This window comes from Telmatherina bonti (assembly GCF_933228915.1).
Source record: "Telmatherina bonti genome assembly, chromosome: 9".
NCBI lineage: Eukaryota > Metazoa > Chordata > Actinopteri > Atheriniformes > Telmatherinidae > Telmatherina > Telmatherina bonti.
In genome coordinates, this window is record NC_136627.1 from 26,894,289 (window position 1) to 26,918,406 (window position 24,118).

The window sequence follows — 24,118 nt, forward strand, 5'->3', positions numbered from 1 at the left end:
AGGTAATGGCGATGACATCTATTGTATGAGCTGTCTTCATTACTGAGTTCTCATTTTGCCATCATGTCATTGGAAATTCAATAAAAGACTTTCAAATGTGAAGGGGTTTTGTTAAATTGGCCTGAACCTACCATATAAAACCGCAGAAGGAATGCAATAGTAATTTCTGCACACAGTGAGAAGCAATCAGCATAAACCTTCCAAGATATGACATTTGGGTACAGGAGACAAAATGAAATCATGTACAACAATCCTATTACACATGTTTGCCATTTTGACAACCCTTAAGTCTACTGATATTTGATCCAGGATAATCCACGTTGTGCAGGTCCAGTCTGTTTATTCATGCACAGATCGTGATTCTCCCAGGCTGAGGAAATCAGCTTCTTGTTTCAATACCGCCTTTGTCACACACATACTTCCCTGCCCTCACTAACTACACTATCTCCCTGCCTGTTCAAGCAAAACTTTATGCTAAGTAAATCATTTACATCTCCCAAGCAGCCTATCTACATCTTCCAATAAAACCCTAAATTGATGGATGTCATCTTAGTGCTCACAGGCAATAACTCCTGCTGCTTCGAAATAACAATATGTTTTGGTTTTATGAGGTCTAGACATGCTATTTTTTTTAATGACATCCCTAGGCCAGTGCTGTTTACGTTTATTGATATCTGTTTTTAGACTGGAGTGGCTTTGTCCTCCTCAGAGGCTTTTCTGTGCAGAGCTAAGTTGGACTTATGCGGACAAAACAAAAGTTTTCATTTCAACATGTATAGAACGCAGAGCGAGGCTGCAAAATACGCCATTCATTTTCTACTCTGAGATGAATTCTGCTGAGATTTTTAGACATTTCTATTAAACTGTGCAATTCATAAAAGGCAAAGGGAGTTTTATGGGAGAGAATAGCTTCTGCCTCTGCTTTTGTTGGATTTATTTGTCATTTGAAACTTTATTTGACTCACAGATTACTTCAACAACAAATAATAGAGTGAATGCTCTAAACTTACTAGTAACCTCCAATTGAAGGCTGGGAGCAGTTGTGTTTCTAATTGTTTCACAAATTGTGCAATTGTAAAACAGCCTTTAAATAAAAACACTTCCTCATCGCGAGCCACAACTTAGATAGACTTAATTGGAAAAGTTAGTATCATATATAATTAGTGGTGAGTGTTTGGAGCTGGTTACAACAAAGGTCATTCATATGAGGTCCTCTCATCTCCTAAAAGCACCGCTCTTCAACTGCAAGTTCCTCTTGAGGGAAAATTTACTGCAGGAGTAAGAGCAGGGAGTGAAAGCATGCAGCAAAACTATTAGCCAGAACACTGACCAGATATGTTGTTTTACTTAGATGCCATTGCAGAGAGAATGTTTCTTATTACAGATGCCACCTCATGCAGGCCACAGTAAAACGTTACAGTTTAGATATTCTTTTAGTGGTGCTCTCTGGTCCTCATGTTCCTCTGAAAGCATAACACGTACTAAATGTTTCTTTTGAAAAAAGGATCGTTCAGGTCCCAGCTGCATGCCGTTTATATGTTCTCCTTGTAACAAGTGCTCCAGTTTCCTCCCACAACCAGAAGATATGGATTTTACCTTACCTTGTCATAAACTGATAATAGGCTGGAGTGCCATTGTTATTTTGTTTTTCTGGTTGTTTTTTTTTTCTCTAGTAATAACTCACAGTTTACAGTTCAGCCCCTATCAATGGGTAAAGCCCCAAAATTTTCCTCTCGCTGTAATTTAAGTTCATCCAGCATCGTGCATAAGATCAAGAAACATGGACACATTTTGGTACTGCAGTATGAATTTCTTGCTCCATTTGGATACAGATTAATACTCCCATTTGTCGCTTTTTTTCAAGAATTTTGTCCCCATATAGACTTATGCTTAAATAAAAAAATGGTTATTTGTTGTGTTGGCATCTCAACCTGCTTGGAAAAGTTCATTTTTTATCCATTATTGGCTGAGTATATGAATGCTGAGCTTCCACATATTCAGGCCTGATGGCACTTTTCTTTTGCAGCCCCCACACTTATTTTCCTGCATTTATAAACTGAAGTTAACTGTCTCATTCTCCACCTAAAATATCATTAAGGAGTAGTCTTTTCCCTGGTTCCTACTTGGATAAATCGTATGCAAGTAAGTCACGGACACCAAATCGGCAATGAAACAGTTTTAGTGCTTAAACGGATCATCACAGTAATGATCGTGTTTATACCACACATATAATGATCCTGTTTATCAGCCACTCTGCCTGAAGAAAATAAAACTCAATAAAGTTTTGTGCCACCCTTTCCCATGAAGGAGTTCAGAGAGAGGAAATAGCTGTGCCATACAGCGCGCACAGCTCCCGTCCCTCCAGTTAATGAACTGACATCGTTCACAAGAGAGAACGCCACACTGTAACTTACAAAAGCAAAAAAAAAAAAAAAAAAACCTCATATATGATTTATACTCTACTTGAAGGAAAGAGCAAAGTTCAGTTTGTGCTCACAAAAGTTCAACCCTGAGCCAATCTGTTCACATATTTTACAAGAAACTGTAAATTCCCTATAATTGGTTATCATTGTGCTTTAATATCCAGACATTCAAAAAGCAGGAGTCAAAGCAGATAGGTGGCGAAGCTTTTTTCTAGCGCTAATGAGTGCTGGCATGTGTTCTGCCTCAGAGGATGACAGGAAACCCATTGACAGACTTTACAATGACCAATTAAATTTATGGATTGTCAAAACTAAATGAGGCCTGATTGCAGAAAAGGGCATGAGGAACTAAACGTGCCTCTAATGGCAGAATGTGCTTCTTCCTTCAGGTTGTGTGCATGCAGATTCCTGTTCGCAAGCTAAAACACTGCGAGCACAGACGGCGTCGCCAGGCTTCATAACTGCTACCAAAGCTGTTTAAAAGGTTATCGATTACATTTTTCTGAGTTGTCATGAAGGTGCAGGGCAGCTTAATCCCTCATTGGCTACAGTGTGGTGCAAAAATATACAAGATATTGCATTAAAAACCTTTGCTGGCAAAGCTGCCAAATATTGCAAAGTGAAGCTAGGATGGAGTTTACAACACAAACTCCAAAAATATGAGATACTGTGTGTGTGTGTGAGTGTGTCTGTGTGTGTGAGTGTAAGAATCTCAATTTCAATTTGTCTGTCCACAGAACAATCTGCCACTTTGCCTCAGTCCATTTTAAATGAACTTTGACAGGGAGAGGATACAGTAGGAGCATTTCTGGATTAAGTTAACATATTACTTCTTTTTGGCTTGATTGGCCTTTAACATGCATTTGTGCTAGGTACAACGAACTGTGTTCATGAACAATGATTTCTGGAATAGTGTCTGGACCCATGCCGTGATACCCATTGCAGAATCTGTTTTTAATGCACTGCTGCCTAAGGCCCTGAACAACATCATGGGTATCTAATATTAATTTTCACCCCCCATCCCTTGCGTGCCGAGATGTTTTGAACAGCTGCAGCTTCTTGGAATCTTTGAAGGATATTATTTATCGCTGGAATATTAAAAAAGATCTATGATTTTTAGACTCAAATTTTTGCAGCTTGCCTCTTTACAATAGACATGCTGTGTGTTTCTAAGGTGCTCGTTTCATTGCCAATCAAGTTGCTGATTAATTAGCTTTGTAGCAGCATGTTCCTGCAGTTGTCTTTTTCTTTTGCAAATCAAATTCAAGATGAACAAATATGAATTATGAAGTGTTAAAACTGTCAGATCTGATAAGCTTTCTATGTTTTGGTATGAAAATACGTTTTTATGGAATTTGCAAATCCTTTTATTCTGCCTTTACATGTTTGCACACCTTGGTATGAATGCTAATCATGCATGTTTGATGAGTTCAGCTTAATTAAAGTTTAATACAGCAATAAATCTCAAACAGGAGAGTGGAGCCGGACAGCTATTGCATTGTCAAATGTTGGCAACGCAAAAGCATGGATTATTTGCTAGTATGGGTGTGGCATTTTTCATAAAGCCATAAAACTTCAAAGCCAATTCACAAAAAAGCATCAAAAATAGTGTGTGTTTCACTATATTTATATATGCTAATGTAATTGCCCTTCCATTTTTACTAGAATTGGAACAGTGGTGGCACAAAGAATGGGGAAAAGATGAAAGAATTAACTTGAGTGAAAATCTGACGGGTGGAATCGGCTTATCCTGACAAATAAAAAACATTAATGGGCTTTGCTGCAGAAAGCACTTTTAACACAATTATTTTGTACAGTGTAAAGTATATTTTAAAAAAAAACTTTAATTGGAAGGCTGTAGGACGGCAATCCACCAGTGAGTCTGCATAACAGTTTTTGTAATAAATAAAGTGAATATCTATCTATCTGTCTATCTATCTATCTATCTATCTATCTATTAGGGCTGTGACGATATTCTTTTGTCCCGATTCGATTTGATTCCGATTTTTTGGGTGCCAATTCGATTTAAATTGCGATTCTCAAACTTCTTCAATATTGCTGATTTGTGTAGATTAAAAACAACCTTTTTTTTAATAAAACTTCTTTTTGCTAGTAATTTTTCTTGATTTCAGTTAGGAAAAAAACAACACAGAAGTCATATCATTATTCTGCTGAAGAAAAGTAAAAAGATCAATAAAACCAATGAAAATGACAAAAGTTTTATAGTGGATTCATTTTATTTATTTGAAAAGAAATCGATTTTTAACAAAAAAAATCTATTTTAAAATTGTGAAGGAAAAAATCCCAATTTCCGATTTTTCGATTTGATTTTCCCACCCCTATCTATCTATCTATCTATCTATCTATCTATCTATCTATCTATCTATTTATGTATATTGATACATATATTGTAAATAGATTTAAAAAAGAAAGAGAGAGAGATTTTTAATTATTGCATTTTTACCAAAAACTGTTTTACAGGCCCAGTGATGGACAGGCACCCAGTCCAGGGTATACTCTGATGTAAATTGGAAAAGGTTCCAGCCCTCCCAATGACCCTGAATTGGACAAAGTATAGGTAGATAATGGAAGGATTGATTAAACTGTCTTGGATTCTTCTCACTATTTAAGCTGCAGAGCTGCAAACTGTTGAGCAGCTTGTTAGCAACAGACAGACGGCTATTTGGGAGCCAATGGATCAAGTCCATATTTCCTTTCAAATACATTTACCTGTCATCTTAGATGTAAACAATGTGACTTTGAGTTTCCCCATTCCATTAGCTCTATTGCCTCCCGTGTCTCTCTGCAGTGCAATGACTCAAGTATGAGAAGTAATCAATAAGCCTCCGGTTTGGGTGAATGAGTCTTTGTGCTGGGTTTGCACAGTCTTGATCAAGCTGACAATGACAGATTATGGTGCTGCATGTGAAAGTAATTAAGATGGGTCTATCGCAACGCTGATAACTCAAGAGCATGATGCCCCCAAGGCAGGCAGCACCAGGCTGTCAGACAACAGCTCACTTCTAAGTAAACAGCATAAAAATCTGTTATAATTCACCTTGAGAGGAGTCATTGACTATATGGATTTTGTAATGATGATCAGTTTTGTGACATTCTTAGGCTGAATAAAGTCTTTTACCAACACAAAATCAGCATGAACACCCACTTTTTCCTCCCAAATGATCTGGTAAAGAAAAAAGGAAAAATGATCCACTTATTATATCAAGTAGGATTAATGAAGTACATTGTTTGACACTAATATGGTGTGTTCTAAAAAATTAGTGTCTATTACTTTGAAAATATTTTCTGTTTAGGTTCAATAGCTTTATGGACCCATCCAGCTATTATTTTTTCATTCACCTCTTTGAATACATTCAGAGCTTACAGAAAACACTTTCCACGCACCCTTTGCTTCTGGTCGTCACTGAGTGATAAAGCATGTTAAACAATATGAAGCTGATCAAACATCCCCACATATTGTTGGTGTCCACTCCAACTTGTGCTCCAAGTCATAATTTTACCTCTAAATATAACAAAAAAATTCCATCAAGGTAATTTTATTTATTTCAACAAAGAAGAAGTAGAGTTTTTCCAATGTCGTTTGCTTACGATGAACAGCTTGGGTGGAGAAAACTCTTGCAGGCGTGGGCAAAGCGCTGGGAGCAATTTGCTGCTTGTCTTATTCTGTTAAAGCATTTTAACAGAAAATTTGTTTTGAAGTTTTGACTTGACTGCGTTATAAATAATCAGGGGACTATAAATGTCGTATTCCATAACAAACCTAAAATATTCTATATGATTCAGAGTTCATTCGGCCTAAATCATGTGGAGTTTCTTTTTCTTTTTCTTTTTTTTTTAAGTTTACTTTTCTTGCTTGTTTTTCTGTGACTTTGTTTGTTCTCTCAAGCTGGCATCCCTGAGTGTGTTGTTAAATAAAATCAGAGAAACATTAGGGTGCATTGGGGGCACTGCTGAATAGCAACACGGTAACTTGGAAGGACTGGGCTATTGTAATGTTGTCCCCACGTCTGGCTGTATCCTGCTGTGTAAGGAAATAATATTTCATTCAGTCTGCATAAATGCATTTGCAAACAGCACTCCAGCAAAAAAGAAAAACAGGGAGCGACTGATTCCTCAGGATTGTGTAAAGCAAGAACAGTGGCTGTCCTGAACAAAATGCTTGTGCATGCTCGCTGTTATCTCACAGTAAAGTTTGGCAGCTGCAGCAAATTGCTTTTCTATTAGTTGTGTAAGATTTATTGATTAGCGCACTCTTAGTTGCTCACTGTTAAGGGATTCTTGCATTTTGATTTTGCAGAGCGGCAGTGCGGGAGTGATGCACACAGTCAACTGTGGTACGCAGTGGTTATTTTATCAGGCTCAGATCTGCCCGAACAAGCCCTGAGTTAAGACAAAAAAGCTACTGCTTCTGTCCTGTTGTCTGAAATGTGAGACAAAGAAAAGCACTTTCCTTCCTTTTTCTGTAAAAGTAAGTGACCAACCATCAAACCACAATGGACACAGAAGATAAAACTGGTCCAAGTGTAGATAAGCCTTTTCTCGCTTTTTTTTTTTCTTTGTCAGACCAGACAAAATCTTTTCTTTTTGAGAGCTGAATGCTGCAGCTGCTGATTAAGAAACACAAACCTTTTTCTTTCCAATTCAAGCAGTGGATTAGTTGGAGCTTGACGACTACGGATTCGGTTCACACAAACAGAGAGGTCTTTCTCTTTCGTATTGATTACCTGTTTTTCAGACGGAATATCATCAGCTCTGGTCTGAGCACCATCTCCCTTTCATATGACCAACTTAAAGACTGGATAGTTCCTTAGATATAGATGAGATTCATAATTTTAAAAAAAAACAAAAAAAAAAAACAATCACCTATAAGAAATACGCATACTTACACTATATTTACTTTATAATTCTTTAATTGTGGTTCCCTTTTTGGGCAAAACTGGGCAGTTTGAAATGATTTAATGCTGTGATGTATTACCTGATCTAATATTTTTTAGATAAAAAACTCAGATATTACAGATGATAAACAGATAAGTGAACACATTTTGTGGAGTGGGCCTTTGGGCCTTTGAATGTAACGTTCTGATGATGTGAAACACACCCCCAACTTCAATTCAACAGGAGAACAAATGTTGCCAGAACCATTTTAGCCAATTTTTACAACATCGTGATAGCAATGACTCAAATTAGCTACAATAGAAGGTTATTACATAGACATTACTTATTGATGCAGTGCCCTGCTGAGTAACCAGGAATAGCATATGCCAATAATGTCACAGTATATCCAGTTTCAACCCTGTTTTCAGTCACAGTTTAATGATGTCCAGCGCTCAACTAAACTGTTTTAACTCACTTTTAGCTGCAAGGGCAAACAAGCTCTGATAAACGTATCTCAACACCAAGCAAGCGGTTAGATAAAGTTTCAGTGGAGCATTTAGCAGGTTTCAAAGTCTTTCTGTTCTCACTGGCTTTCCTGATTTTGACAGAAATAGTAACTTGGTATAAACCAGAAAAACAAAACAGAAAAAAGCTAAAAACGGGGTGAATGTTGGACTTGCATTCATCAGGAAGACAGAAATGAATCCTAATGTTGCTAAGTAACTGTTGCATGTATAAATAAGCAGCTAATAGCTGACAAGTTTGGTATATCTTCTGTCTGAATGTTTTGTTCTCAACTTGTTAGCTCTGCTTACAAAAACACGTCTTTACTGCTAATTTATATATAATACAAGATCATATGAAGATGTGCTCATGCAGACAAATGTCATCTCTTATTTTAAATTCTAAAGGTTATATCGCGACGCCTCAAACACCCTGCAATTTCATGGTTGCATCATGTCGGTATTTACTGATGTAATTGTTTGTCTCATAAAGTCTTATCTATGTATTTTCAGTCATTTCTGCATCCACATCAAAGGGAGACTCAAAATCAGCATAAAGTTAAAGCAAACGTTGGAAACGCTTCGAAAGTGCGTCTCCCAGAGAACAACGCACAGCTGCGAGTGTTCCCCATGAACAGGCCTACTTGGTCACACAAAGCTATGAAGCATAGCTGTTTGAATATTTTGCTCCTGAATCACTGATCAATATGCATCTCATTAAACATTCATAAAAAAAAAAAAACTGAATACCATGAGCTGTTGCGACAGCAAAGAGGGAAAAAAAATTCCCCATTTACTCTGTATGTATGATTCATTTAGAAACACATTTTTAAAAAGTTATTGCACTCTGTCAGGTGTAAATAAAACAGGATTCTCTTGTCTCATATTGTTGTATAATGCACAAAAATGTTCTTCATATGGGACAGATCTAAACTACAGGCGGTCCGTTTTACTGCACCCAAAGTCTGGTCAGTTTGTTTTTTTGTCATGAGCAACATGTTGCAGCAGCCATGATAAGCGCTGGATGAAGAAGCTTTATTTCTTCCTTTATTAACTGCTTTAGCAAACCCGTGGTCGTGCTTGGTAAAAGGAAATGGGATTAAATTCCTGTGACCTCAACTTTAAAAGCAATGCTCAATTATTTTCATCCAGTCAGTTAGGATTCATGTAAATAACGATGAGAACAGGAAGTGGCTGCCTGCAGCCTGCGCCAGCAATATGTTTCACATTTGTGGCTTTTTTCTTTACTTTGAAGAATTAAGCCACAAAAGTGAAGAAATTATTCACATCTGTTGTAATTTGACATGTGATACAACATTAAACAGCATAACAGGAACAAATTTGGAGAAGTGTTTTATATGAGGACTACTTTTACTGCGGTCATTCCACTTCACAACACACACACACATTCCCAAATTAGCATGAGTTTGGACAGACTGTAGTTATGGTATTGTTGCTTTATTCTTAGAAATGTTCCTTGCTTTCGCTCCTGAACCTTTTTTTTCCAGCAATGTCTTGAAGAAACACAACCGGAAGTATAATTTCTGTATGTTTTTGGACTCTATTAACATGAATTTTTTAATGTGTCTGTGTATTAAACCAGTCCGAATCAGCCCATCTAAAGTGAGCAACGGCATTTCCACATTTTATTGTATTTTTTTATTTATTGCAGCAGTTTGTTAACTTGAAGTGCTGGATGCAGCAACAAGTTTACAGACGATGGTTTTTAAAGCGATTTTAATTTAGACCCGCCTGGGGAGGGCTTAAGGTGATGGGATATGATGTACTATGGATGACAGCATCACTAATTTCAGAGTTTTTTTCTGGAGACACATTACTTTTAAGTTGTTAAATTATTTCCCTAAGCAGTTTTTTTTTTCTTTACTTGTGTGTCCCCTCCTCGCTCTTGCTTTTTTTTTTTTTTTATACACAGTTGCAGCACATGACTGACATGTTGATAATTATTCTAATTCATTGTGAGACATACCTCCAGGTGTGTGCAGTCTTCATTATTATTGCCCAGGTTCTGACTTTTTTAGGAAATGTTGCTGTTAATAAATTAAAACATTAAATCTGCTGGGGTTTTTTTTTATTTTATAAAAGCTCAATTGTTGGCATGTGTAATAAATGTGTGAGAGCTTGACCAACAAAAAGCCAAAATGCAATGGAACAGGCTCACATTTAATCCCCTTTTTTAAGTCAATTTATAATTGTGCATATAATTTAAGGTTTTTTGGCATGTTTTATTATATTTTGGTGCTCGTTATGAAAGATGTCTGCCCACTGGGATTTCATTTAGAAAGTGCTGCGCTGTGAGCCCTAATGATGGCTTGTAATTGCTCCATCACCCATACTAATGTGCACTCTCTGTCCTTTTTCAAAACAAAATCACTGCATTTCCATTTTTTTTCCTTTTTTTTTTTTTTTTTTTTTCAATGCGGCCTGATTGTCGCTGTCTAAACATCGCAGTGAACGGAGTGAGGTGTCTCAGATCCAGGGAACAGAGAGAACAATGTCATATTTATAAGCGGAGGCATCAGCTCTTCTCCTCATTACCACGGCACTGTGAATGGAAGCTCCTGTCCCCACAACCATGAAAGAATCTGTCATCTGTCTGTTTCTCCTAATTGACTGTTTACTACATTTGTGCACAGACAGAGAGACTTTTTTTTTTTTTTTTTCTTCATCGCCCTCACTTTGTCTTTCAGTGTGGCACTGCAGTACAAACGGAAATGTCCTCTGAGTTTTTTTTTTTCCTTTTTTTCCACTTGTATTAACTGCAAGACTCACAGTGATAGCATGTCTGCAGCTGCACTCTGTGACCTTGACAAAACAAGTAGATACAGTATTGACTCAGAGGTCCCACTATAAAGTATGTGGACAAAGCTGCTTGTGCCTGGCACCCAAGGTAATGTTTCTGAGGAGAGATTGGAGTCTTTCAGAAATTGAAAAGAATATTAAGTCAAGGATAGACAGAGATTTTCAATTTTTTTTTTTTTTTTCTTTTTTCAAGCATGAACCTCTGTAACCATCTCCTTTCTGTGTGTGTGTATTGGCCGACTTGCTACAACATCTGACTTGAAAGGACAAATGCTAAAGTGACATCTGCCTGTTTGGCTTAAGCTACAAGGACCCTTTGCACTTAGATTTTTTTATAAGCTTGCTCAAAGAATGTGAAGTTTCATAGTGAACATACATCCGCACAGCTCCTTGCACACACAGGGCATGACGGGTTAAGGAATATCGGATTTACAGCGGAGAACATGCACTTTATGGCTTTAAAGTCAGAGTAGATAGAGTAGAAAACACAACCCGAACGCGTTACATCCTCAGTGAAGTAATACCGTAACTTATATGACTTTCTTTATTGCATCGACTACAAGTGGTGGAATTCCTCTCATGCCTTAGATGCCAATTCTGCGCCAACCACTCGCTTTCTTACTGTGAGATTAGCTGCCACTGCATAAAGTAATGCCATGCATTATCCAGCAATTAGAGAGAGGCTTATTAGGCACAGTTTAATGTAAATTTAATGAGCAATAAATTCAATTTCTTTAAATAGAAGAGTATATTATTGTTACAAATGATGTACTATGGTGATCTCACGGTGAAGGCAATGAAATACATCCTGTATCAATGAGCCATTAAGTGCTGTATTAAATCTACCCTGTACAGTACTTTAAGTGTTTTTTACACAGACAGTCAAAGAAAGACCATTTCACAAAAGCTCTATGAGCTGAGAGCTAATCATTCAATCAATTAATATATTGACCAAAAAAAGTTTCTAGCAGTTTTGACCAGCACAAATGCAAAACATTGTCCAAATTCAGAGCTAAAAGACGTTTTTCTGAAAGTTCAAGTGAGCCAAACATGTTTTGCCCACATTTAGTTTTTCCAGCCAGTTTCAGGTTGAGCATTAACAACTTGACCCAGTCACTGTTTTAGAATAACATTAGATCCCACAATAAATCAGTAAAAATAACCCTAAAAAACTAGTTCCTGTACTTGAATATATCAGATCCTAAGCTTTGCTAATCTGTTACAATGGTAAGCAACACCTGAGCGTTAGCGCTTTGTTTTGTTTATTTATTTTTTTCTAATTTAATCATCTTAAACACAAAAACTCTTATATAAGGAATTGTAAGCAAGTATTATTTAGAGTGCAACACTTAAGAGCATTTACATCAGGTTGATAATTTGCTAAGAAATGGCACATGGATACCGTCGCTGAACATTTCTAACCTACATATTTTGACTGTTCACATCCTATAGCCCCGGTCAACAATGTCAAACAATTATTTATTCTATTCTATTCTATTCTATTCTATTCTATTCTATTCTATTCTATTCTATTCTTCTCTACAGTCATTTATCAGACGCTTTTATCCAAAGCGACTTACATATGAGGGAGAACAACACAAGCACGAAATCAAACAGTAGAGGACATCGTAGGAAGATGCTAGTGGACTGTCCAGTTGGACCTTCCGTGAAGTGCTAAAGGCCTTTTTTTTTTTTTTTTGGTGGGGGGGGGGGTTGGGGGGGTTGTTTTTGTGTGTGTTTTTTTTTATTTACTCCCTTCCCGCCCCATAATACCATCTATGTTATAATACAAAGAATTAATACCATAAGGTTTGTTGGAAAGAACTGGGCTAAGTTCTCCAACTTTTCAATAAATACAGCTATACTAAGTGTTGAACTGCTCCTTGAAGAGAGATTTGGGAGATCATTCCACCATCGTGGCACAACAGAGGAAAAGAGTCCTGCTAGTGATTTAGTCTGACGAACCGGTGGCAACACGAGGCGTCTTTCACTGGTGGAACGTAGCTGCATTTTTTTTTTTTTTTTTTTTTGTTTTGGCCAATTCTTCTTGTACAATTGCCTCAGCAGTTATTGGTCAGAGTGCTTACTCTGGTTTTCCAGCGTAGTAAATAGATGTATGGGATTGCACACAACATAAACAACAAAAACGGCTAACGGCTAACATTAGCTGCCACAAATCATTTTCATTTGTCTCATTTTTTCTGACAATTGTTCACAATGTGCCTATGTTTAGTTGATTTAAAGTGTTTCTGCTCTGTTGAGCCATAACATTCTGCACGAGCACAGATTGTACATCCCATGGGTGACAGCTAAAAGTTGTCTTTGCAGTGTGTTTATGTACTATTCTGTTTGTCAAGGCGCTTGCAACATGAGGAGACCCAACAGGGGGCCTCTCATCGATTCTGGTTCCTCGCTTCTGTTTAATGTATGAGAGCCTCTAGATGCAGTGTGTCACACCTTTTATGCATTAGAGACACAGTGAGACAGTTGCATATCCCCAAGTGACACATTTATAGTTTACAACCATTGACACAAGGCATCCAAACAATCTGTGATTTTGCAGAAACTTGCAATGATTGAACTTAAAAAGCATTAAATAGCAAAAAAAAAAATTCTAGGAAAACTATGTGACAGCATAGAAACAAGTGAGCATTCTTGGAAATGTACTCTGCATGCTACGCCAGTAGAAGTTTAGTTACCAAACGTAGCAAATGAATTGTCAGTTGCAGTAAATTAGCCTCATTTCCAATTAGTTACAGTAATTTCCGCACCTAGATATAAGCGGCAAGAGAATGTAAGCCACGCCTTCACTGAGCATCCAGCAGCTCTATTTCCTTCTTCAACAGCCACATTAATCACCTTTAACTTGAAGGCTGCGTCACATTTGTGTGTTTTCCATGATGCGTGTGTGTGTGCATGAAGCGAAAAATGGCTCGTTAGAGAGTAAAATCCATAAACTAGCCGTATCGTTGCTCAAGCCACAGGATTCATATCATGTGAAAAAAGTAGCAGCTTATAGCCCAGAAATTAGGGTACTTAAAATCTAACATGTTAACACACCATGAACATGATACTAATCTACAACCTCGTGTTGCTGGTTGAAGATCAATCTACATTTGGAAACTTGAAGATCGAAAGGATGGTGAAGGACTAACACTTGAACTTGTCTTTTTTTCTTTTCTTTTCTTCTTGTTGAGGTTAAAGAAGCAGAAAATCCTGGTTAAGTTAAGATTTGGACAAAAGTGCCCAACAGCTGAGACTGAAACTTTATAAAGCATGTAGCTACAACTTGTTCTTGTATAATAACTATGTTATTCTGAAACTGAACAACTTCCCACGTGATGCCAACTCTTTCCAAGTGCATTAAACTATTCTGAAGTTATAAATTCGTGAGATAAAACATGTCTGAATAAACTTTATTTTTTCCTTTGTTTCATTGCCGTGTTCCTAAACACCACTGCTGGCAGCTGTTCAGAGACTTTTATTATATGCAACCGAAACATACGTGGAAAAGCATGGATGTACTGCCTGCAGGCACTAACATTCACTACAATCATAGAACATAGAAAGATCAACACTTTCATGATAACAGAGGAAATAAAACAACAACCACCCACCAGAATACAAATAGACAGAACACAAATTGAGGGCAGAGCAGCACACTGCAAACAGATTTTAGCAGTATCTGTTTCAAAGCCAAACCTCACCACAAGCAGCCAGAGAGGAACATCTTCAATCACTCTCTGGGTCACATGCCAACTGGCAACCAAGAGCTCTGAAACAACTGTATGTTTCCTATTGTTTCTCCCAGATCCTGTCCTTCAGCAGCGCCTTGAGGCTTCATGACAGCTCGTATTGATCCACTTCACCATCACTCAGTCCTGACGAATGGCTTTAAAACTGGCAATAAGTGGGATCATGGAACCCTCTGAAATTCAACCATCTGATGCGCTACAACAGGCCGGGCCCCAGGAGACGCCACAAGAGAAACAGTGCTAAACAGATTCTCTCTTGAAATGCAGAGTCTCGTCATTTCAGAGCAGGCTCAGCCATGGCAGCTCTTTAGTTTTATCAGTGCCTATGTACACTATACAAACAATGCTCTCCGATGACGTGTGGGCCCATCTGTCTGTTCCTCTCCTTTTGTTAAATTCCTCCTCTTTCTACACACTATGCAGAGCAGCAGAGCAATGTGTATTATCCAGTTAGGGGGACTCTCTCAGCTCAAATTCACCCATTTTAGAACTGGGAGGGAAAAAAAAATTGGAAGTTGCCAAACAAGCCGGATGTCAGCATTTTCAGAAACAGTTCATACCCTTTTATTTGCCATTACAAAATCACACACACACACACAAACAAATGCAAAAATAAAGGCCAACTACAAAATTGAGGTCAGATCAAAGAATGTAAAGCTTGGGGATTTTGTCCAAACCACAAGGCCACATGACAGTCCAGCACCACCAGTACCTCATTTTGAGGTCATTATGCATTATGCATTCATGCTGCATTATTTATTCAAGTGAGATGTTAATTAAGCAGACGCTAAACAATGCTGTATATGTCATCAAACTGCTATTTTAGCACAAAACAATCAATTCAGCAAATGTGAAATGAAAGCCTTGCAAGCAATGAACTGTCTACAAAAAAAAAAAAAAAATCCTCTAACGAACTCATTTTGGAAGAAATGGCACACTTAAACACACACCAACACACACATGGGCGTTGATGCTTTTTTTTTTTTTTTTTTTTTTTTTTGCAGACCTGTTGATGTGTGATCTGGATAGAGCACTCTTTATACACGCCACTAATGGCCACATGTGAGAGGGGAAAACGAAGCCACAAAGTAGTCTTCAAGTGTAAACCTGTCATCGCAACTGTTGCTTGCAATCCAAACAACCATGGCTTCGACACGTCCAATCCGCTTCCTCTGGGATGGATTTAAAGTGACGGCGAGCTGACATTTTAACCGCTTTGTATGCGGAATAATGCCAAGGAGAGAGGGGGAAAAAATAACTGACTTGTGCAACTCTGATGCAACCGTGGTGCTGTAATGGGAAGGAGGGGATGGGAAGGAGGGGGGGTCGGACTGGGGACTGCAATGGTGGGGCGCATTAAAGCTCCCTTGGTTCATGCAATCACACGCCGTTAAAAGCCTCGCAGAGACATGGCACTTGTTCACTTTCAGCCTCACTGAAGGGGAGGAGAAGCGGACACTGCGGACTGGAGCCCTCGCGTGCATCGGGGCTGCAGTTGTTCCAGAGGACACTGCGAGACCAGAACTGCAATGCGTGTTTTTTTGTTTTTTTTTCTTCTAAAGCGCACCTGAAGCGCGGACTTGACAGATTGCTAGATGAGTTGTGACTGTGAAGATTTATGCGGTATAACTAAAGCATACGAGCGCGTGCGAGCCGTCTTCCTGGCACTGACTGGAAATCGGTGCCACTTGGTACGGGAAGGCAACGTTTCACTTGCCTTTGGGTTTAAACGCAACCTTCACCCTATTCTCATCCGTTTTTACTTTACCTCGGCCCGAGCAATTGAGCAGCACTAACATTACTTTTTTACAGCAGTCTTCTGAAGCGTAGCGCAGTTATACGCGGTAAGAAAGCCCCTCCGCGCTCAAATAAACACATAAAGCAGCCTAACAGTGTGGAGAAATAGACTGGATGTTTGCTTTATGTATATATAAATATATAAATCAGAGCAACGCAAAGTGATGGTTAGGTTTGGAAGGGGAAACAGCGCGCATCTAGCGCGCAAACACACCACAACTTCTCCCCGGTAGCTACTCCTCGGGTTTCAGCGAAAGGGGGGGAAAGGGAGTCGTTTTGCAGTCTGAACAAACGTAAGATGTCGTAAAAGCTTACCTTGCGAGAGAAACGCCACTGAAACCACGAAAACACAGAGAGAAATAGCGAGAGATCCGCTCCTCGTGATCGCCATGTTGGACACCTGCTTGAGACTGGCGGCGCTAAATCACCTAGAGACGGCCATGGGATGGAAATGTAGGCACATGAGAGGCGGGGGAGGGAGGTAGGGGGGAGGGCTCAGGCAGGAAAGCCATGATCAGATTGGGCTGCGTATGTTTCACTGACATCTAGGCTTGTGAAATGATACAGAAGTATTATACAGTGCTTCCAGGGGAGAGTTTTACATTAAAAAAAAAACATGTTTTATTGTCCCCTTAGATTGCCATCATAAGACATCCTGTAATTTCCAAGACTGTTGAAGGAATATTACAGTGGTTTAATAAGAAATGTAAAATACCATACAGAGCAGTGAAGTAAATTCACCACCGAGACACTTTATTGGAATATCAGTCATTTTCTTTTATGGTTTTACACTGTTGGTGCATATGAGGGAGACCAGCTGTTACTCAGCTGACTGTGCTTTGATTTTATAGCTGAAACACAAATAATTCACATATAATCCCCCCCACACACACACATATTATATATATATATATATATATATATATATATATACACTTTTTTTTACTGTGCAATAATGCATCTTTTATAGCAGGTGGCACATATATCTCGTATATATATATATATATATATATATATATATATATATATATATATATATATATATATATATATATATATATATATATATATATACATATATAATGCTAGAAAAGATGCATCATTACACAGTAAAATAGTGTCATGACTTTCATTGAGTAATAATAAAAGGTATTTGTCCCAAAATATGAATGTGTTCAGGGAGCAGCAACTTTGGTGATTAAAAACTAAGCCTGGTTTTAATTGAGAGGAATATTTAGTAAAGTTTCCTGGAACTCTGGTTTTCCAGGCTTGTTATGACTATTCAAAGAGCTCCCCCTTTCCTATAAAAAAGAGTATTGCACCTTTTAATCATAGCTGGGGTGACATGCTCACTCAAAATGGGAAAAGTGTCGCACCAGAGAGTAACACTCTAAAAAATCACACTCTGAATGAAATATTGGAGGTTGTTATTAAGCACGACCAGCTGCACTCTCTTTTGCTCTTTTCCTCTGTACTTTATTATGCCTCCTATAATGTCTCAACTTCTTCTCACCTCAGACACAGGAGGGACTATCTTATGAGAATCACAGAGCTACAGAGATCTGTGCATGACAACGCTGAATCTCATTTCCCTCTTTCATTGTGTCAAAACAGCACAAAGGCTGCTAATTGCACAATCTATTCTCTGAGGCTGCGTGTCAGTCCTCATTCCATGGATGAGTAGATAGCATTTAGAACTTCGCTCTAATGCTGCAGCCGTCCCTATCGCTACAGATTGAATTCCACACATCAAATTTATTTCAGATGTTATTATCTGTGGCAGCTTGCCAGTTCTGCCTGCCACTCACACAGTGTCTCCACAAGGTGTTTTCTCCTCACAGCAGTGGCCAGGCTGCTGTATTTTCTGACAGCATAGCATTGTTGGGCATCAGTCTGCGAAGTGCACCTGGTGGAAAAATGCCCACTAAGTCATACTGTTGTTTTTTTTTTTTGTTTTGTTTTTTCATACAAGAAACTTTTTTTTCGCCCTCTCGTTTTAGATTAGTTATAACTTGACTCGGGGTGTGCTTGATAGTTCACTTCACTTCTTGTGCACAACAACAACAGCCTCCCATCTGAGTGATTCACTCCACTACTGCTTGGCATTTCCCTTGCTTACAAGAATAGATGGGGTTCCCGGGTCTCTGTGAGAAGAAGAGACCAGCATTTCTGTCTCCCCGAGCCAAATGAATAATGGATAAGAATGGATCAGATGACTGAACTGCTTCATCTGGATCCTCTGTAGTAATGGCCATCCAGCCATAGATTCTGTATGTGTGTGTGATTAAGTGTGCATGGTGAGTTACAGGCGGGGGGGGGGGGGGAGCTTTCATACATTTCATACATTACATTGGAGAGCTCATATACAAGCAGCTGAACACCGGTGGTGATATTAATAAGGCAGCCATCAACACTTTGTGTTGAAATTAGTGTAGAAAGTGGTAATAAAAGATTTTCGCCCAGGCCCCGCTTCTTAGTTAATGTCTGATTAGAAATGCAATGTTTTTAAATTAAGATTTCTTTTCCTTTCGGTATGAAATCAATCAAATTAGAGGAAATTGAATTATTTGAGATGGTAATCTATTTAGGCAAACCATTCACCATGAAAATGTTTTCCTGCTGTTGTGAAAAGAAGAGTAATTGAATCAGACCCTTGTAAGTGACCCTCAATGGCTTATCCAGAACAGAGCTTATTGTAATGTAATGTGGAGCTTGTCATGCTTGGACCACATAAGTTAACATGTAGGGGTATGTAACATGAAATTTCCCCCGACATATATAGAATCACATGTGTATGGTGCATGTAACAAAAGCGGACAGAACTTATTAGAGTGTAATCATGTGTGAAGGAATGTGTCTTAGTGTCCAATTAGTCATTCAAAGTCACGTTTGCGCAGCAGCTTTTACAGAAGAGTAATACTGTGAATTTCCTAGTTCTTTTAGTCTTTTTCGTCCTCATAGGAAATTATTATAGGAAATGATACTCCAAATATATCTCCGCAGGTCATCAATTCTTTTCTCTGAGGAGTGAAACGTAGTTTCAGATACTCAACTGGTTTCTTCTTAGATTTGTCACACGTACAGTGCTCGTGAATTACGTTTCTGTATTATTCCAGCCAGGAAAACACTCTTGCAAACGTCTTTATATCTGCTAAATGTCAAAGATCAATGCATCCTCATGCAGGTATGTTGATGAGGCTTGTTTGCCACAGAAAACAAATGCAGCTGCACATAAACACACTCTATTGCGTGCGTCATTTAAGGCTGTGTTTCCAATCAAAGTAATTAATTGCTTGCAGTAATGATCTCCATCATTCACCGCCAGGAGAAAACAGGCAAATACTAAATTGTTCCACACATGCTGCACTTTTTATCAGCCACTGCGTGCACAGGCAATTTTGCATCCACAGACATACAGCAGGTGATTGTAATAAATCATGAGTCACATGGTACCTTGCAGAGGTTTAATGGTAATAAATTTGTCTGGGTATAGTGTATGTCAAGTTGGCTGGATAGGTCTGAGTGTGCCTTTCTTGTCTCTATATGTGGAGAAGAGAAATATTGTTTCAGTCCTCTCATTTGTATCAGTCTAAACTGTGAGGGACTGCAGGGCCTTTCTTTCTGCATCTCTTTTGGCCTCTTCTATCCATTTTTTTTCATACGAAATGATAGATTAATTCAAGTGTTCCACTAAATCTGTTGTTTATTACTATTGAAATGCAAGTTGATAACATATTGTTTTAGCAACATTTTGTTCTGGTGTTTGGGCCAATTTTGTTAATTTTGTCTGCATACTTCTAATTAACAAGAACAATATAAGTGCTACTGTTAAAGTCTTCAGTAAACAGAGAGTTGGTAATTTTTTGCTGATTTGTGGATTTGCTTCCATGCACACTCATCTGGAGTGGCGCAACCGTCTCAATATGGTATTTCTTTTTATTTTAGATATATTTGTAATTTCTGTCTTCTCCAAAGCTCCAAAGCAATCCCTGGTTGAGAGGTTTTCAAGACAGTAAGCTTATGTTTTACAGAGATGTTCAAAAGCATTTCGCTTTAGTGGTTGCAGATTTGAAACTGATTATTGATTTCTAGCATAGAGCAATCCCTGTAGAATTATTTTACTGTGATGATGAGTAGAACACATTCCCATAATCACAGACAGATAGATAGATAGTTTAATACATATACTTTATAGATCTTGCAAGGAAAACGATATTACATTAGCATCAACAAAAGATTAAAAAGAGAAGTAAACTATTTTATCAGCTTTCGTAATGGCAAAAAGAGAAAATAACTCAAGAAGAAAGAGCAGGTTTCATGTTGCTGCAGCCTGCAGTGATGTATTGGTGGCTATGCTTTAGTGGAATTATTAGCACAGCAGGAACACTTGGTTCAAAATACCCATGTACAGTAGACTGAACAGCATAATGCAGATCCAGGATCATTAGCATCAAACTGTCCACATCTTTTTCTGCTGGGAGCCACACGACTGTGGCTACCTGCTGTTAATGAGGAATGCCATGCCTATAATTTTCCACATTAAAATCAAAGTCAAACTGATGATATAATACCAGTAATAACCGTATATTCATATTGATGTACAGAGGACGCATGAAACCATGTTAGGCTACCGATGTTTGCCATAAAACAAAGCTTTATGTGCAACACAATGTTTAGACGTCAGACTGCTTGGTACTTAAAAGCAAGACAAAGAGATTTGGTTGTATCAGTGAAAGGACACTCGCAAGTATTAAATCACAACTGGATTTGCACAATAATGAGGTAGAAAAAAATCTTAAACTAAGCTTGAATTTCTTGGAAAAAAAAAAGAACCTGTTAACTATTTTTTATAGAAATACGTGATTGTGACCTATATTTTGGTGTAAGTCTGTCAGGAAATTATGTCCTGAGGCACAATCCAAAGTTCATTATGGGCAGTTTAATACTATTCACATCATAATAAGCCATTATTTTCCCCAGGTCTGTGCTACGGTTCCAATGATTACCCTCCAAAAACCCACCAAAGACCAACTGAGCAGAAATCAGACCTCAGAAAATCCAATAAAATGCTTTAACCTTCACAGAGCATGTAGCAATCATCTGTAATCCTGTTGGATACACAAATTAGTGTTTTGAGACTGTGGCTTTGCACATCAAAATAATTACATTTTTCAATTACTGAAATCAAAGAAACAATAATATGGCTCAGAAACATAGAATTGTTTTAAATGGAAAATTGCAGAAGCCCCCCCCCCCCCCCCCCCCCCCCTTCACATGTATCCAGTTGGAAATACTTAAAGCAGACTCTCACCTCTTGATGGGGGAAGCTATAAACTATAAAACAATGTTCCTTTCTTCAAGTGAGAGAACATCTTAGAGTTGATTTTCTGTGCATTTTCAGCTGTCGAGATCCTATCTGCTGCTTTATCTGCTCCACTTGTATTTTTCTATAGATTTCATTGACTGCTGTTGAAGCAATGACCATTCGACCTCAGATTACAATGGAGATTTAATTGAACTCTTAGATTCACAGAGCGCTCTTCAGTGAGTCCACTGCTTCGATTACCTGCAGCGGTGAGGCAGCAGTTGCCCTCGGTAGCCAAAAGATGTAGAAAGGGGGATGTGTGACAGGTTTTCATTCCTGCATCTTCTCTGTAGTAAAATAGCTGTTGTGTTTTTATTATCATTATTATTATTATTTTAGAGTAGGCCTCGTGGAAACGTGTGTGAGCTTTAATTAGATGGTTTAATTAGATAGTTAGTGGCCTGTAAACTACCGAGAGGGCTTTATAGTGTCCTAATTTGTATGTTAATTTATATTGTTATGATAATACTACACTACAATGTCTTGTGTTGTCTGTTATGCTGAGCAGCTCCTCAGGGACACACAAATCCGCATTAAGCTTTTATGATGTATGATAATTGATATTTCTCCAAATTTGTTCAAATGTTTTTATTTAATTTCTTCATTTTCTTTATCATTGATCTCATCCTATTATGTGATTATTTTCATGGCACTCCAAGATGCAGGACATTTATTTGTTATGATACGGCTGCGTAAGTTTATGCATTTAAAGCCATGTGTGACGTATTACAGATTGTAAAAGTAGTTGGTGTACCGTGCACATTTGGAAGAGTTGATTGTGGATTTGCAGGAGTTAAAAAGTTGAAAATTTATGTTTTGTTATTGCATTGTTCAAAATTGTCACAACTGGGAGTAAATATTTGCAATTCGATAGGAGTTTGATGATTGCACACTCGATTACTTTTGACCAGCAGGGAATCGTGTTGTGCGCTCGTACAGTGATGACGTGTTCCCTAAATAAAAGTGAAACGAATTGCAGACATCAGATGCATCTCCTTCCTTTATTTAATAAGAAGTAACCACGTACCTGTCCCAAAATGTCGGAGCAGAGAGCGTAATACATCCAAATCATTCATTATATATAAAGTCATGAGAAAAGAAGCTCGTTCAGTTGTGATGTTGTCATGTTTCAAAACATCTGGACGATATCTGGTCCTTACAGGTCTTACAATGAGGCTAAATAAAACTTATATAGATGGCTTATTACACATTGTCATTACTTATAAGCCAAAATACACAAACAATGTGTGAAAAGTACACCTTATAATTCAATAGCTTGTAGAACCTCATCTGATGCTGTCAGTCTCTCACGCCATTATGCAGGAATTTTGACCCACACATTTTGCAGGTATTTATTTATTTACAACTCTCTAGAGAAACACACCACAGCCTTTCAGACAGGTCGAGGTTTAGACTGCAATCAGCCAGTGAGAAACATTGATTCTTTTCTCTTCTTTTACTATTCTGTTATGGAGTTTGTTGTTTGCTTGTGATCATTATCCCACAGCAGAACCTTGTTTCAGCTGCTGTGGAAACGACCACACGTTTGACTCCCGAAGACTTTGGTTTCCAGCACAGCTCATGGTCGATTTAGTGACTGCAAGGCTGTTCGTGTCCTGGGACTGAAAAACAAGCCCCAAACAACATCCCTCTCGTCATGTTTGACTGTTAACAGATGTGGTTCAGTTACCTCTATCATTGCTGATGTCTTTCCTCCTTTGCAGTGTGTTAATACAGATATGAATGCTCCTAAACCAACAGCTGTGCTATTGCCAAAACTTCTTCTTTAATACATGACCTTACACTAATGATCAGTAGAGTGCATTTGCTTTGCAGCACCATGGCTGCTTATTATCCTCTTAGTTTCTATGAAAAACCCTTTGGCTTAGATTTTGCTTTTATGTCTTGATAATAAAAAACATGACTATTCAAACACCCATTTACAAAAAGCTTTTAGAGATTTTTTTTTAAATTTTTATTGTGATCTTAAAAACCTCACAAAAGCTGCAGCCCTATCACTTTATATGTATTGTAATTCTGCAACAAATAACAGATGTTTCCTTCATTTTTCTTAACAGTCCTTGTCTTTTTGTCTTTGATAAGCTAACAAAGAATAAAACTCCAAACAATGCAATTTCAATCATTTATCCTGTAAGACTGTTATCCACTTCTAAAATCGGTTCACTGCAGATGACACAGAACGTCAAGCAACAGTCTTAGCATTGCAGATTACTTTTCTTCCCCTGTGGTTAAAAAGTTCCATTATTTAATGAAGAAATGGGTGCTGCTGTATAACAGTCTTTATGAAAACAGACAGGATTTCATCAGGTGTGAAAAGCAGTGTTTCAGCCGGGCTTAATTGGGTCTCATGTTTTTATTTCTCTCTCTCTCTCCCTCTCTCCCTGTCTCTCTCGCCCATTTTCTCAGTACAAAGAGTTCATTAGGCAAGTCTCTCAGAGTCAAATAACATGTCTTGGGTTTTTGCCGTTTCAAATTTACCAAAACTCATCATGATCTAAAATCTTCTGTTCATTTATCCAATCCAGTAATGTCATCTAA

At 38.1% G+C, this 24,118-nt stretch overlaps 1 protein-coding gene across 1 annotated transcript in view; it reads right to left on the reverse strand.

Annotated features, from left to right (window-relative positions):
* The window catches only part of LOC306760049 (cell adhesion molecule 1-like), a gene marked incomplete at both ends in the record, with an annotated part of 158,160 nt that extends 141,575 nt beyond the window's left edge, over positions 1-16,585 (reverse strand). Inside the window, one exon of the mRNA XM_079245817.1 lies at positions 16,510-16,585. Within this exon, the coding sequence (XP_079101943.1) occupies positions 16,510-16,585 (76 nt within the window). The remainder of the gene's footprint in view (positions 1-16,509) is intronic.
* Positions 16,586-24,118: the final 7,533 nt, after the last annotated feature.